The sequence below is a fragment of the Anguilla rostrata genome, chromosome 4, assembly GCF_018555375.3.
Source record: "Anguilla rostrata isolate EN2019 chromosome 4, ASM1855537v3, whole genome shotgun sequence".
Lineage (NCBI taxonomy): Eukaryota > Metazoa > Chordata > Actinopteri > Anguilliformes > Anguillidae > Anguilla > Anguilla rostrata.
In genome coordinates, this window is record NC_057936.1 from 5,034,221 (window position 1) to 5,050,271 (window position 16,051).

General features: G+C 49.3%; 1 protein-coding gene across 2 annotated transcripts; it reads left to right on the forward strand.

Moving 5' to 3' along the window:
- The first annotated feature begins 170 nt into the window (after window positions 1–170).
- Window positions 171–15,987, forward strand: hps3 (HPS3 biogenesis of lysosomal organelles complex 2 subunit 1). 2 transcript variants are annotated; one of them, XM_064330193.1, is made up of 18 exons: window positions 171–942; window positions 1,445–1,966; window positions 2,843–3,020; window positions 3,409–3,497; window positions 3,977–4,157; window positions 4,648–4,729; window positions 6,399–6,553; window positions 7,004–7,105; window positions 8,148–8,256; window positions 8,861–9,048; window positions 10,053–10,230; window positions 11,009–11,245; window positions 11,981–12,166; window positions 12,624–12,818; window positions 13,129–13,236; window positions 13,704–13,910; window positions 14,313–14,403; window positions 14,897–15,987. In XM_064330193.1, the coding sequence occupies exons 1-18, from the start codon at window positions 726–728 to the stop codon at window positions 15,022–15,024; spliced, it is 3,153 nt and encodes a 1,050-aa protein (XP_064186263.1). In that variant the 5' UTR covers window positions 171–725; the 3' UTR covers window positions 15,025–15,987. The 2 variants fall into 2 exon arrangements, with proteins under 2 accessions (XP_064186263.1, XP_064186264.1); XM_064330194.1 differs by lacking the exon at window positions 7,004–7,105 and having other exon boundaries at window positions 185–942.
- The last annotated feature ends 64 nt before the right edge of the window (window positions 15,988–16,051 follow it).

Consider the following 16,051-nt stretch of genomic DNA (forward strand, 5'->3'; position numbering starts at 1 on the left):
AAGGTCTGTTGGGAGGAGATGCACTATCAAGAAAAGGTCGCTCCCTGCACTTGGAAGTGTGGGCTACTTCCCTCTAGCGTTTTCAACACACGTGTCCCTGGTTACGGTTATGCACTTTGTTGTACGTCGCCCTGGACAAGAGCGTCTGCCAAATGCCTACGGTAATGTAATGTAATGTAAAGAAAAGCCAATCGAAGTCGGTAACTTTTAACTGACAGACAATTTAACCAATGAGCGGATGGGTTTGCTTGACACGCTGTTGTTGTCAGTTAGGCTATATCCTATAAAGAGGAACTGAAAGTAACGCTTTACGGACTTTTAATACACCCTGTAACCTCATAAAATTGTACCTGTACGTCTAGACCTCGGAACCGAATCGTTTCTACCTAATGTCATTGCATGCTATTAATTACGAGAAATGTATTTTAGAAAGACAAGGAAGGGAATCTACTTGGAAACAACCACGCAAACAAGGTTTGCCTGACCATCACAAGACGACTTAGCATGTGATTCCGATAAAGTTAGCTGACTCGCTGCTTGCGCGTTTGGACGGCCGGGTCACTCGTACGCGAAGGCGGGTGAACGCGGAACTCAACGAAGGTAGATTAGCTTGCTAGCTGCTAGCAAACAGTATAGCCTTCGGCGGAGGAAAGGGTTCAGTTACAGGAACGTAAACAATTCGGGTGGTGTGGTTCGCTGGTCACCAGCGAGGTACATCTGCAGAAATGGTTCACGTTTACAACTGGCATCCGTTCGCATCGCAGCAAATAGTGCCAACAGAGCAAGAACCGGGGCTGGTTTGTTGCGGAGGTGATGCCCTTTTCGTGGTGTCTGCCGGAGGATGCAAGATCGAGGCATATAAAATGCAAGAGGAGGGCTGTTCCCTCATCTGTCGATTTGCGACTATGGGCACTGTTCAGAGCATACTGCACAGTCAGATAGGTAAGTAATATAGGTAGAAAAATAACAACATGCATGCTTACATATGGAGTGCCCCAGCTTCAAGAATGGAGTAGCCTACCGAATTAATGATTATCAAATCGTACATAGTAATGTTCATTTAGGTGTCTACTAGTTTAATAAAAAAAAAAAGAAAGTCTCCTCTTCCACTTTCTGGTTAAAGATTTGCTCATCAACTGGCCATTGCATGTCGTATAATTTAATAACCCATTCAGGGCTAAACTCCGTCCTTGGCCGGTCAGAGTGGACTAAGAGGCCAGAGCTGACGTCAATTGCTTTCTAATTATGTTGTCTGAATTCAGGAAATCAACTGTAGTTAAATTCACTAATAGGGAAAAATCCACATGGAAGATAACGTTAAATTAAATTAATCTGATCTCCTGAACTGAAAATAAATTGTGCTACCTATACAACGGGCGTGGGTTGGTTGAATGTTATTGTAATGCCGTAGGTAATGCCTATTCTTGATCATGCTCTCCCCAAGGGGACTATCTTGTTACGATCGAGGAGAAGAACAGAGCCACGTACCTTCGCGCCTATACGAACTGGCGTTACCAGGCTGTGGAGAAGACCCGGGTCGGCGTCCGTCTGCTGGGTCACTTCTTGCGCGCTTCGTCTTTCCGCGGCGCGCCGAAGGAACAGATGGAGATAATCGAGATCCCGCTGGTGGAGCCGCCGCTGTGCGTGGCGTGTTGCGCGGTAACGGGGGACCTGCTCGTGGGCTGCGCCAAGAGCCTGGTGATCTTCAGCCTGAGGAGGCAAGCGTTGAGCGAGCGGCTCTCCGTGCTGGACTTCGAGCGCTTCCTCATCCTGCACGTCCCCGGATGGACGCCCACGCAGGTCGCGCTCTGCGCGGGGTTCGTGGCCCTGCAGATGGAGCTGGAGGTGCTGGTGGTCAAGCTCGAGCGCTTTCAGAGCCGCAGCGGGGACGACGGCGGCATGCAGGAGCCGCGAGCTCTGGTGCCCAAGGAAATGGTTACCGGAAGCAACGATGACGAGGAAACAGGTGGTTAAAAAAAATAGCACGTGTTTTTTTTTTTTTTTTTAATTTTGTTTTAAATCAGAAGCGGATCGATATGTTCGGGGCTTTAGCTAAGTCCTTTGCTCCTTCACACTGGTTAGCCTTGTGTGTATGTATGGTCATACATACACACTAGCCCAGGGGTGTCAAACCTCAGTCTTGAAGGGCCACTGTGTTTGCAGGTATCATTGGGCTTCCTTTCTGTCATCGGCCAATTAAGGCTTTGAGAACAAGGTGTGTGGACTCTTTCTCTGACCAACACCTGGAAAGAATCACTCGAGCTGAATCGCACCAACAACCAGCAGACACTGACTGCAACCCTGCAGGACTGGAGTTTGACATCCCTGTGTCAGTCTGTGCTTGACCAAGGGTGTGATGAGTGGCACCAGCAACGATGAAGACAGCCGATTTTGAACCTAGCTGCTACACCCCAGACCTGGGTCAAATGCATATTTGAGATACTTCATATTATCACAGATCATGTTTTACCTACCCTGTTATATTACACTGCAGGTATTAGTGTAGTGTAATGGTGAGGTCACCAGGTGGTAGGTGTGATTCCCGAATGGGTAACCGAGTATTCAGAAACAGCAGTTTAATGGAAGTATGCAGCAAAGTAACCAAGTTGTCACAGGGAAGTGTACGCAATGGTTAAATTGCCTTACAAGTTGGCTACATCATGAACTTGACTTACGTTGTAACGTAAAGCATAGTTGTTGTTAAACCTTAGACCTTCGGTTAAAAAATGCTTTCCATGTTATTGAAAGTTTTACAAGATACATAAGTTTGCACTGTTATTCCTGGATAAGAGCGTGAAATGCCTGAGCGTGAGTGTGATCGTGCGGTGACCTTTCTGAACAGATGCCGGAGGAGGTCGATCCGATGCCCACCGCGACCCAGACGACTTCATCGTGTTCCAGAGGAACCAGGAGTTCTTGGGGGAGGAGGCGAAAGAATGTGGGATCCCCGTCTCTCTGGAGTGGGCTGGCATGGAGGATGAGGTGCAGGCCCGCCTTGGAGTGACCTACGTCCTGTACAGGTGCCGTAATGTCTCAAGCTCGCCCCCCTGGTGGCGTCTTTCCTCCTCCTTTCTCAAGGTCATGCCCTGGTGGAGTGTCTTTAATACCATCTCTAGCTTGTCCCCTAGTGGTGGTTTTTCTGCTTTCTCATGCTTGCATCCTGGCAGTCTCGCCCCTTTAGTCGAGGCCTAGTTCTTGCTTTCTCGAGGTCGCCCCCTGGTGGAGTCTCTTGCTCAACGCGCTCTCTAGCTCGGCCCCCCAGTCTAGGCCTAGTTCTTGCTTTCTCGAGGTCGCCCCACCGCTGTAACCTTTCTTTCCACTGCATCTGAAGCCCGCCCCCTGGTGGTGGTCTGTTGTTGGGGGTCCGTACGTCTCACCAGTGTGTCGTTTTTTTGGGTTTTTTAACAGGCGGTTCGCCCCGGACTTCTTCCAAGGCTGCAGTGTGGAGGAGACCTGCCTGCACTCTCTGCAGCTCCGCCCCATGTTCACTGTTTCCAGTGAGTAAGACCGACGAAGGGCCGCGATGAAGTGCGCCAATTTAGGAAATTAATCGAAATTCAGTTTGTGAATTGGGTGGGGGGAGGGGGCATTGTGTTGTATGGGGATTGTTCAGTTAATTTATGGAATTTCCTGAATTTGAATGGAATTGAGCCCCAACCCTGGGCCATCGAAGATGTTTTATCGGTACTGATGACATACAGTTGAGGATATGTACCTGTTCTGTTGGATTGAAGAGCTCCCGGGGGAAGGCGGGGACTATGAATTCATTGGCTGTTTCCTGTTTTGAGTCCATTTCAAAATCAGTATGAGCAGGGGCATTGGACCATTGCAAAAGTCAGTCAGTCGCGACCAAGATGTCTTCCAGGGCATCCCGTTCTTGAATAAGTGTTGAGGCGAGCGAGTTTGCTGGCAGTGGACAGAAGCAGGATGCTGGATCTCAGCTTGTTTGATCTCGTTTTTTGTCCCCTTATCGCAGGCAGCCAAGAGGGCGGTGTTGAGGCCGCAGAGCCTACGTGCGTCTTCTGTTTCTTCTCCCTGCCGAACACCGGCTACATGTACAGCCTGAGGGGCACCGTGGAGCTCATCTCCACCTATCAGTTCCCAGAGAAGGCCCAGCAGGCCGTCCTCTGTGACCAGTTCCTCCACGTCATCACCAGGTAGCCTCACTGGTACACGGGGCGGTCCATCTCTTGTATCTCTTATAGTATCATAGGGTAGCCCACCTCTTACATCATCACAAAGTAGCCCGCCTCTCACATCATCACAAAGTAGTCCACCTCTTACATCACCAAGCCTGCCTCTTACATCATCACAAAGTAGCCCGCCTCTCACATCATCATAAAGTCAAATCAAATACAGTTTTTGTATAGCCTTTTATTAGACAGAACTGTCACAAAGACACTTTACAGAGCAGTAGATCAAGGGCAAAAACCAGGCCTGAACCCTCAAATAGACTGTTTCTCTTTCACACACACGCAAACACTCTATCTATCTCTGTCTCTCTCTCTCTCTCTGTCTCTCACACATACACACACACAAACACAGACGCTCTCTCTCTCTCTCTCTCACACACACACACACACACACTCTCTCTCTCTCCGGAAGGTTCTTCAGAGCTGTAAATGCCGTGCTGTCTCTCCCCTGCAGGAATGCGCTCCAGTGTTTCTCAGTGCGATGCAGTGCAGTGGCAGCCAGGGTCGAGGACCCCTACATTGACACTACCATGAAGGTGACGTCCGTCTGGATGCCTGTGTAATCATGTGGTGTGTTTGTGGGTTAAAATATTCCAGAGTTAGGCCCTCCTTTCCAGCTCATTGTCCTAGGAGCCTGACCAGGCTGCTCATAATCTTACAGCACTATGAGCCTGACCAGGCCGCTCATAACCTTACAGCACTATGAGCCTGACCAGGCCGCTCATAACCTTACAGCACTATGAGCCTGACCAGGCCGCTCATAACCTTACAGCACTATGAGCCTGACCAGGCTGCTCATAACCTTACAGCACTATGTGCCTGACCAGGCTGCTCATAACCTTACAGCACTATGAGCCTGACCAGGCTGCTCATAACCTTACAGCACTATGAGCCTGACCAGGCTGCTCATAACCTTACAGCACTATGCGCCTGACCAGGCCGCTCATAACCTTACAGCACTATGAGCCTGACCAGGCCGCTCATAACCTTACAGGACCATGAGCCTGACCAGGCCGCTCATAACCTTACAGCACCATGAGCCTGACCAGGCCGCTCATAACCTTACAGCACCATGAGCCTGACCAGGCCGCTCATAATCTTACAGCACCATGAGCCTGACCAGGCTGCTCATAACCTTACAGCACCATGAGCCTGACCAGGCCGCTCATAACCTTACAGCACTATGAGCCTGACCAGGCCGCTCATAACCTTACAGCACTATGAGCCTGACCAGGCCGCTCATAACCTTACAGCACTATGAGCCTGACCAGGCCGCTCATAACCTTACAGCGCCATGAGCCTGACCAGGCCGCTCATAACCTTACAGCACCATGAGCCTGACCAGGCCGCTCATAACCTTACAGCACAATGAGCCTGACCAGGCCGCTCATAACCTTACAGCACTATGAACCTGACCAGGCCACTCATAACCTTACAGCACTATGAGCCTGACCAGGCTGTTATAACCTTACAGCACTATGAGCTTGACTAGGCTGCTCATAACCTTACAGCACTATGAGCCTGACCAGGCTGCTCATAACCTTACAACACTATGAGCCTGACCAGGCTGCTCATAACCTTACAGCGCTATGAGCCTGACCAGGCCGCTCATAACCTTACAGCGCCATGAGCCTGACCAGGCCACTCATAACCTTACAGCACCATGAGCCTGACCAGGCCGCTCATAACCTTACAGCACAATGAGCCTGACCAGACTGCTCATAACCTTACAGCACTATGAGCCTGACCAGGCCACTCATAACCTTACAGCACTATGAGCCTGACCAGGCTGGTTATAACCTTACAGCACTATGAGCTTGACTAGGCTGCTCATAACCTTACAGCACTATGAGCCTGACCAGGCTGCTCATAACCTTACAACACTATGAGCCTGACCAGGCTGCTCATAACCTTACAGCACTATGAGCCTGACCAGGTTGATACTCTTATGTGACTTAAGTACTCCAAACCTCCAGGGATGCCATTTTCTAATTAGTTACTTCTCCTTGGCATAAGTTAGGACAGAATAATGTTCACTGCGTGAACTGAACTGTGTTCTTCGCTGTAAGTAGCTGTGCGAAATCGAGTATCGCACCTCATCGAACCTGTGTTTTTGCAGTTGTTCCAATGACCATGAGAATGCACTTTTTTTTTGTACGTCGCTTTGGATAAATAAGTGCGATGTGATGTGATGTGTCCACGCAGGCCTGCCCGGCCTTCACCATGCAGGTGTGCGCTTTGCGAATCCAGCTGTTCATCGGGCTGAAGTCGCTGTGCCACGACAGGAACCACGTGGTGCTGCTGACCGCGGCCGACGCGGGCCAGCAGGGGGCGCCGCCGCGGACGCGCGCCAGGACAACGTGGGTACCCAGGGCCTCGCGAGCCGGGGTTAATGCCGTCAGGGCCGGTCTGTTAGACGGTGGAGAAGTGGTGCGAGCCGCTCTGGATTAGAGCGTCCGCCAAATGCCTGTAATGTGACGGCAGGAAGAGCAAGTTTAGTGCGTTTAGCAGGAAGACGGAATGCCTTCATTTGTAACGTTACCTTGGACGACTTCTTTGTGTGCCTTTTTCCCCGTTTGAGTTTCGTTGATGCAAGGGAGGATTATGGTGCCTTGTTTCTTGAGGTTTCAAAGCTTTACCTTGGCCCCTCTGGTCTCGTTTTCAGATCAGTTTTGGTCTCACTTCAGATCTAATTTGCCAATTTACTCAACGTTGCTCATGATGTTTTTTTTTTGTTTTTGTTTTTTTTACTGTGCTTATTTTCTGGGTTTGTTTCGATGCTCTAAATGTTCTACAACTCCTCATTATAGCGAATCAAAAGAGCACAAAGCCCTTACTGGGATTTTCCTAGCGGTAGGTATAGATCCTTCAACTACTCCAGGGCTGCAGAGCTTCCTGTCCAGGTCGTTCTTGTAAGTTCCTGAATCGTCGTGCCTCCATGTTATTCCATCCCCGCATCTCCCCCCCTAAACCTCCGGGCCCGGGGCCTTGTTCTCAGTCCTAACTAAAATACCTCTAACACGGTTTTGGTCATCCCCCTCCTAACGTGTGTGGACTCGCATGATAATCAGTTGTTCCCCGGTCTCTGTTTTTTTTTTTTCTGCTTAGTGAAGGGCGGCCTGGTTACCAGGCGACACGCATTCCATTCCGTTTATAATCCGAGCGTTTTTTTCTGAAAGGAGGCGGGGCTTGGGGAGGAAGGAATCAAAGGAGCATTCTTTTGGATGTCGCTCGACTCCGCCCACTGTGACTAACGTTGTCGTGTCACATGAATCTGCTGTAGCCATAAAGTGTAATTATCAGTACAGCATATCGCGTGGACCTATCACAGTTGTGGGGTAAATAACATGGGAGTTCATCTAACGAAAATAAAAAAATACTCGTCCTTCCTTTTAATGTAGGGGCACTAGAAATCCGTGATAGAGCCAGTGTTGTGTGGCGTTTTTTCAACATGGAAGCAAAAAATGAGAACTAATCTTTTTTTTTTTAACAAAGCCCCTCCCTGTCAATCCCTATGATTAAGTAGCTGGATGTGCTTTGGCAGAATTATGTGTAGAAGTGACTAACCTCTTGGAAAGTCAGTTGTCCTCCGTAACTATAATAACTGTAGAAAAACACTGCTTTCCTCGTGCAGTAGTGTGATTTGTAGTGTGAAACCAAATTAATTTAATGAATTTCTATGAAATTGCTACTGTTACTGCTACTCATCAATATCACTAATATATATTTAGTCATTGGAGAGCACAAAGAGCCTCCAATGTATTATTAAATATTTAGCCTGCACACAGTGGCACGTAATTAATATTATATATTACCTAATTATTTAGCAGTTGCATTTTTTATTTATTTATTATTTTAAAATGATTAATATTACTATCTGGGCAGAACTGGTGTTACAGTCTGTCATAAAGATCCAGTGTTGTGACTGTGACTAAGTGCCCCCCCCCCCCACAGGTCAAGGAAGACCTCCATCCCCAGGGTGCAGGAGCCCAGCGAGGGGGGGCACGGGTGGAACCTGTACGTGGTGAACACCGTCTCCACCCTGCAGCTCTACAGCGAGATGGTAGGGCCGCCTGGCTGCACGCCGATCGCCACACCGTACCGCTATACCGCCATTCCAGCTGCCCAGCTTAAACCTGCCTGAAGAGCAGATTTCTCTGCAGTGTTTTTTTTTTTTTTCCAAAAGTCCCTAGTCCGTGTTCTAGAACTCCACTGCTTTCAATCACCAGTAGTGATTGTACCATCAACATTAGAATGCTCAGTTACCAGCAGTGATTGTTACATCAGCATTAGAACGCTCAGTTACCAGTAGTGATTGTTATATCAGCATTAGAATGCTCAGTTACCAGTAGTGATTGTAACATCAGCATTAGAATGTTCAGTTTAAGAACATTCTGATCACACATTTGTGACTTAACACCTTAAAGAGTTAAAGCTGTTCAGGGGTTAAAGGAAAGAGAACGAGAGGCATTCATTGTAAAGCACTTTGTGTAGTCATAGTTCCTGTAAAAAGCGCTATATAAATGCAGTCCATTTACCACAATGGGCAAGGTTATGTTATGATCTAGGATCAGCTTGTACCAGGTAAGGTTGGGATGTGGACAGGCAGAAAACTGATCCTAGATCAGGACCGAGATGCTGCCCTGTGCGTTTTCCCTCCTGCGCAGGTGGAGTACAGTCAGAAGTACGAGGTGACCAATCCCCTGTCGCACAGCTGCGTTCACCTGCTGAGCGAAGCTCACCTGCTCCTGCGGGCGGCGCTGTTGGACCCCCGCGTCACCGACCCCAGCGAGAGGGAGGGGCTGCAGAGGGCTTTCCAGGAGAGCTGCGCCCAGCTGGGAGACTGCTACAGCAGGTGGGTCATCTGACCTATGAAACACACCTCGTGTGTCACCTGACCTATGACACACACCTCGTGTGTCACCTGACCTCTGACACACACTGATGTGTGTCGCCTGACCAACGGCACACACCAAGGTGTGTCACCTGACCAACTGTACACACTTCAGTGTGTCGTCTGACCAACGGCATACACCAAGGTGTGTCACCTGACCTATGACACACGCCGAGGTGTCACCTGACCAGCGGCACACACCTTGGTGTGTCACCTGACCAACTGTATGCACTTCAATGTGTCACCTGACCAGCGGGCACACACCAAGGTGTGTCACCTGACCTATGACACACGCCGAGGTGTGTCATCTGACCAGCGGCACACACCTTGGTGTGTCACCTGACCTATGACACGCAACTTGTTTGTATTTAATTAATTCACTAACAAAATGAACTGCAAAATATTTTTCAGATTTAGCTTAGTGCCAGCTGCATAAATGGCTAGAGATTACTTACAGACAAAAATATCAGGAAATGGAGGCAGATAAGAGATCATCACTAAACGTGCGATCACCTGACTGATCACAGGTTTGGTGGCCTGTTCCCTGTTGATTCGGTCAGTTTAGGAAATTTCATTTCAGTTCAGATCATGAATAATGCCAGTTATATTCAGTGAGCATTCTTCGATGAATCCACTGAAGCCTCTTTTCCACAGTAGGGCCGAACAGTTCTGAGCACGGAGAGGAACGGTTCCAATGGATGTTTCCACGGTAACCGTTCCCACGAGTCCCGAGCAGCTCGGAACTGCACTTAGCGCCCCTGGTAACCGTTCGGCCCTACCGTGGAAAAGAGGCTCGAGTTTCAGTTACTTTCCTGAATTGACTGAATTTGGGAGTGAAATCGATACAAACGGTGTTTTGTGGCCAATAGCTTGCCTCCTCTCTGCCAAACACTCTAAGGAAATCAAAGTCACTGCTTCTGATTGGTCGATAAAGTAAAAAATAAAATAAAAAAAAAACTGTTTAGGTTTGACAAGCGGGAGTGCCACTTGGCCCTCCCTTACTACAAGATGTCTGGTCTGTCGGTGGCGGAGGTCGTCCAGAGGAACAAGCCGTTCTGCGGAAACTCGGCCGGATTCGGCAAGGGCTTCCTGTTCTACCTGAAGCACTCTCTTTACGAGGAGACCATGGAGGAGCTGAACCAGGTAAGTGAAGCAGGGCTGCCCGGCTCTGCGCTCGGAGATCTACTGTCCTTTGGGTTTTCACTCCAACCCTAACTAAGTTAGCCTCCTTCAACAGCTGGAGATCTCTTTTAGGTCTTTATTTCAACCCTAATTCTACCAGTTAGCAGCTCAATGCAGAACTCTAGCTGTTGAATAAGGTGTGCTTTATTAGGGTTGGAATGAAAACCTACAGGATGGTAGATCTCCAGGAACAGGGTTAGGCAGCCCTGCTCTGGCTGTTGAATGAGGTGTGCTTTATTAGGGTTGGAGTGAAAACCTACAGAACGGTAGATCTCCAGGAACAGAGTTGGGCAGCCCTGCTCTAGCTGTTGAATGAGGTGTGCTTGGTTAGGGTTGGAGTGAAAACCTACAGGACGGTAGATCTCCAGGAACAGGGTTAGGCAGCCCTGCTCTAGCTGTTGAATGAGGTGTGCTTTATTAGGGTTGGAACAAAAACCTACAGGATGGTAGATCTCCAGGAACAGGGTTAGGCAGCCCTGCCCTAGCTGTTGAGTGAGGTGTGCTTTGTTGGGGTTGGAGTGAAAACCTACAGGGTTGGGCAGCCCTGACGTAATGGATTGGTTGGTTCACAAGCCATGATGTCACGTTAGCATGTCAGTGAATGTGGAGGGGGTGGGGGAGAAGAACCAGTTTTTTCCTGAAACTTGAGCCGTTTTTGTGTGTGTGTGCGCGTGCGCGTGTGTACGACGCTGACGAAACGCGGAACGTTTTTTTTTTTTTCTTTTCTCCCCCCCCGCAGGAAACGGCCGACGCGGTGCTGGACATATTCGGGGAGGCGGAGCCGGCGCAGCTGCCCCACGTGGTCATCAGCCCGTCCCTGTGCCGGGCCGGCCCCGCCCACGCGCTGGCGCACCTGGAGCGGCTGGAGGCGGCGGGCGGCGCCCCCTCTGTCGTCCTCACCCTCGCCACGGCGACCCTGGCACTACGGCTGGGCGACGCGCCGCTGTACCGCCAGCAGATGGGCCGGCACGCGGAGGTGAGCGTGTGCACGCGCTCGCTCGTTCGCTTGTTCGCCCGCTCGCCCGCCTGGCTTTACCCGATACCGTCCTCAGACCCGACAGGAGAAGGTCAAAGTCAAGGTCAAAGTGAACTTCATTATCCCACAAGGGGAAATTCATGTGGTCATACACGTCTCATTTAAAACACAGAGGTACTCTGTACATACACTAACAAACACACACACACATATCCACACACCTCAACAGAATATCCTGTGCAATGCTAGCAGTATAAAATATACATCATATACAATATACAATCTAAATATACAGTATGCACAATCAGAATACCCAAACCTAGTAACATAGGTGCAAAAGCATTCTCACTTTTTTTTGACATAATACGAGTGTATTGGAAGACAAACAACATGATGCGGTTTTCAAAATTGTTTTATTTTTTTATTAAATGTCCCTTGTTGTGCAGGTTTCAGCATGGTCGAATGAGTAGTACTTCAGATTAAGAGAGGCTAATTAATTTACTTTACATACTTGTTACGTACAATAGCAATTCATAAGATATTTGTTACTGTTGTGCTGTACTGTTATTGGAACCTATGGATGAGACCCCTCTCTGGTTCCACGTGAATGGGAAAATATCTTTGTGGATACTGCTTGGCTGATTGGTTGATTGATTGATATATATCTTTGTGAATGCTGCTTAGCTGATTGGTTGATTGATTGATCGATTGAGCATCTGATTGGCCGATCCTCAGATGCTCCAAGTTTACGGCTTCATCGAGGAGCCCAAGCTGCTGCTGCAGGGCAGGGGGAAGGGCGTGGTCCCCACCCCGCTGGCTCATCACCTGCGGGAAACGCAGGAGGGGCTGCTGGTCGCCGCCCTGGTGGCGCTGCACGAGAACAGCAAGGTCAGGCTGGAGGAGGCCGACGTCTTCTTCCAGGTGAGCTCGCCTGCCCGAGCGCTGCGGCTGCTCACCTGCGCAGACCCTGTTTACCTGCGCAAATCTGTGACTGTCTACCTGCACAAACCCTGCTCACCTGCAAAAACCCCACTCACCTGCGCAAACCCCGCTCACCTGCACAAACCTGTTTACCTGCACAAACCCCGCTCACCTGCACAACCCCCGCTCACCTGCACAAACCCTGTGTGTGTCTGTGTCTGTGTGTGTGGTGATAATTGTATTGTGTGTGTGTATGTGTGTGTGTGTGTGTGTGTAGTGATAATTGTATTGTGTGTGTGTATGTGTGTGTGTGTGTGTGTGTGTGTGTGGTGATAATTGTATTGTGTGTGTGTGTGTGTGTGGTGATAATTGTATTGTGTGTCTGTGTCTGTGTGTGTGGTGATAATTGTATTGTGTGCGTGCGTGGGTGGTGATAATTGTATTGTGTGTGTCTCAGGAGCTGTGCCGGGATGGGGCTGAACCACAGGGCGGGCAGCAGCTGCTGGTGGATTTTTGGGAGGCCCTCCTGGTGGCCTCCTCTCAGGACCCGGTCATCCAGGAGCTGCTGTTCCGCCTGACCTCGGTCTACATCGACCGCGTAGCCCGGGGCAACCAGGAGGGAATCAGACCCCTGAAGACTGCAGAGGATCTGGTGAGTGCAGAGAGTGAGCGTTGCCCCGGGAACACTGCAGTCGAGCTCTCTCAATCTGAACCATTTTCGCCCTTTGAGGTGTGACATCACAAATGTGTGTTTAGAATCTTCCCTAAGTGAACGTTCTAATGCTGATGTCACAATTGCTACTGGTGATTGAAAGCGATGGAGTGCTTAGAACACTGTCTTTGGGAAAAGTATTCCAAAAAACCTACTGTTCAAAGGGTTAAATGTTTTGAATGTGTGTTTTTACGTACTCAGGTCTGTGTTAGACAGTGGATCAGCCTTTTTGATCTTGTGGTTCTGATAGATCAACTCATGCTGTCACTACGGGACGCTGTATCCCTGGGTGAGCGTGGTCACCCCTACACAGCTCAGCATCGCCCCCGGCAACCAGGAGGATCTGGAGAAGCTGCAGGTGGGTCTGTTTTTCCCTCCTGTTCTGATGGTCTCCACTCATCCTGGCAATCTGATTGGCTGAGGCGCTCTGCACTGTGTGTGCTGTCCCTGCTGTACTGGCTCTCCCTGATTGGATGAGAGGAGTCTGCTGTTGTGTGATTGGTTCTGTGCTCTGTTCTGTGTGTGCAGTCTCTGGTGTAGAGGCTCTCCCTGGTTGGGTGAGAGGGGTCAGGTCTTGTGTGATTGGCTGATTGTGTCTGCTCTGTGTGTGCAGTCCCTGCTCTGCGGCCCCTCTCTGATTGGATGAGAGGGTTCTGGCATCGTGTGATTGGCTGTTTGTGTCTCTGCTCTGCGTGTGTGCAGTCCCTGCTCTGCGGCCCTCTCTGATTGGATGAGATGTGTCAGGTCTTGTGTGATTGGCTGATTGTGTCTCTGCTCTGCGTGTGTGATTGGCTGATTGTGTCTCTGCTCTGTGTGTGTGCGCAGTCCCTGCTGTGCGGGCCCTCTCTGGACGTGTGCTCAGTGCTGCCCCTGGTGGAGCAGCTGTCGGACGCGGACGGCGCCGGGCTCAGCGTTCACGTTCTGTGCGCCGCCCGGCTCGGGCAGCACGAGAGCGCCATCGACAGGCTGCTGGACCGCTGCCCGCAGGCCCTCATACCCTACGCCAATCACGAGCTGCGGCAGGGCCCCACGGTACCCGCCCACTCCCGCACTCAGTTTTACTCATTTAACCCTTTAACACCGGCCAAATGTGCGGGACACAAACATGAAAACTCCCAAAAGTAAAATATGTAATGTTAGGTATACACTTTCTATGACGCCTGTCTGTAATGCATTGTAATATAATTACAAGCACTCATAAGTACTCATAATGCTTTATGACAATAATTATAACCCATTATAAAGCACTTTGTAATGACGAATGACACCTATGTCTATGATGCATTATAAAATACTTGTAATTCAATCCTTTGGTGGTTACTTTTATTGAAACCATAATGAAGCTACTGAGCTATTAAATGTGTGCAGTGCTCCTTGAGATGTGTAATTATATAATGTTTGTGTAATTCTGAGTTTTTTGTGCGATGTTTTTAGGCACTTTGGTGGCAGAAGGTGTTTCCTGAGCTCTGTAAAAGAGCCAGATCCACAGGCAGTGAAAACCCCATCCTGCTGTCTGCACTGAAAGGTGAGGAGCTTTAAATGTCCTGGGCAACTTCCTGTACTGTACAGCCTGCCAGCGGATGTTAGCCAATCAGCATGAAGGTACCTCAGTCATGTGACACTGCCCCAGATTCTGACTCATCACGTTCTTCAGAGCTTCTGTGTGTATTTTCTGTCTTCTGCGCTTAATTTCAGGAGGTTCCTGGTTGGTAAAAATGAGCTTCTGGTGCCATGTTGTAGTCCAGAACAGCCTTTAACACACTTTGCAGGTGTAAGAGCTTTTACCTCAAGCAAAAACCAACAACATGACCACTCATTGGTCACGGTACTTGTTTTAGCACTAATCAGTGGTTGTGTTATTAGTTATTTTGTGTGCTAAGGTAAATCAGGCCCTCGGGCTCAAACCTTCGGAAATATTCCCAAGGTGCATTGCACTGGAGTGTTCCAGGGCCGAGTTCTCCGCCGGTAGGCCGCGGAGAGGCTTTTTTTTGACGCTGGCGTTTTCCCCACGGCGACAGAAACCTTGGTGACGGTTGCCGCGGAGCTGAACCCGCTGGAGTTCCTGGAGCTGTTGCCGGACGACGGGACGGCGGCGTTCTTCCTCCCGCACCTGCTGGAGTGCTGCCAGAGGAACGCGACGGCGTGAGCGGGCGGCGGGCGGCGACAGCGACGCACCTGGGCCGCGCCGCGCTTCCCGCCGCGAGACTTCGGGATGCTCGGGGCGGAACGAAAAGCAAAGAAGGCGCACATGCTTTTTGGGGAAACACTAAGCAGGCCTCGAGTTGGTCTCTCTCTTTTTGCCTTTTAATTAAAATCCCCGTCTAAGGGCTGAATATCCTGTTGTCGCCGGCTGTGATGTTAGTTGGATGCTGAAGGCTTCTCTCAGCTAAATTAATACTGTATATGCCTTATAATATTGAATGATATTGCCCTGCGATAGACTGGCGGCCCGTCCAGGGTGCATTCCTGCCTCTCGCCCAATGCATGCTGGGATAGGCTCCAGAACCCCCCTGCGACCCTGCTCAGGGTAAGCGGGTAAAGATGATGGATGGATGGATGGATGGATGTAGCATTCCTGGTATATAACTGGATACTGTAGGCGGGCACAGCACCCATAATGCATCAGGCTAAGGAGTGCTGGTCTAGGATCAGTTTAGCGTTTCAGATCGCAGTGGACAAGGCTAGGATTGTACAACAGTGATCCTTCCTGCCCTGAAACACTTTGTGAACACGAGCCCTTGGAACTGATTTATTTCCCTGAGACAATATAAGTATCACAGTTATCACTGGAATGGAATGTGCTTGACCAAAGATCAAAGACAATCTACAAAGTGTTTCTGTCATGTTCCGTAGCCAAGGATACCATTCTGAAAATCTGTATGCAATATCGAAGCTTTTGCATCGTTACAGTGTTCAGAGTGCTGTGCATCAGCGAGGCTAAGCTATTATGCAAACACAAACAACCTTATATTGTGAATTGATTTATGTTCTATTTATTTTTATTTTTGTCTGTACTGACATGCCTTGCTTTTGTTTTACATTTCGCATGATGACTACTTTTCAAAATCCAGTGTTATCAATAAAATTTCTTTGATGGTCTTCATTTTAATTGTTCTGTAGAGAGTGTGTGACTTTGTTTTTCTCCCAAAATTTTCATTTTTTTAAATAAATTT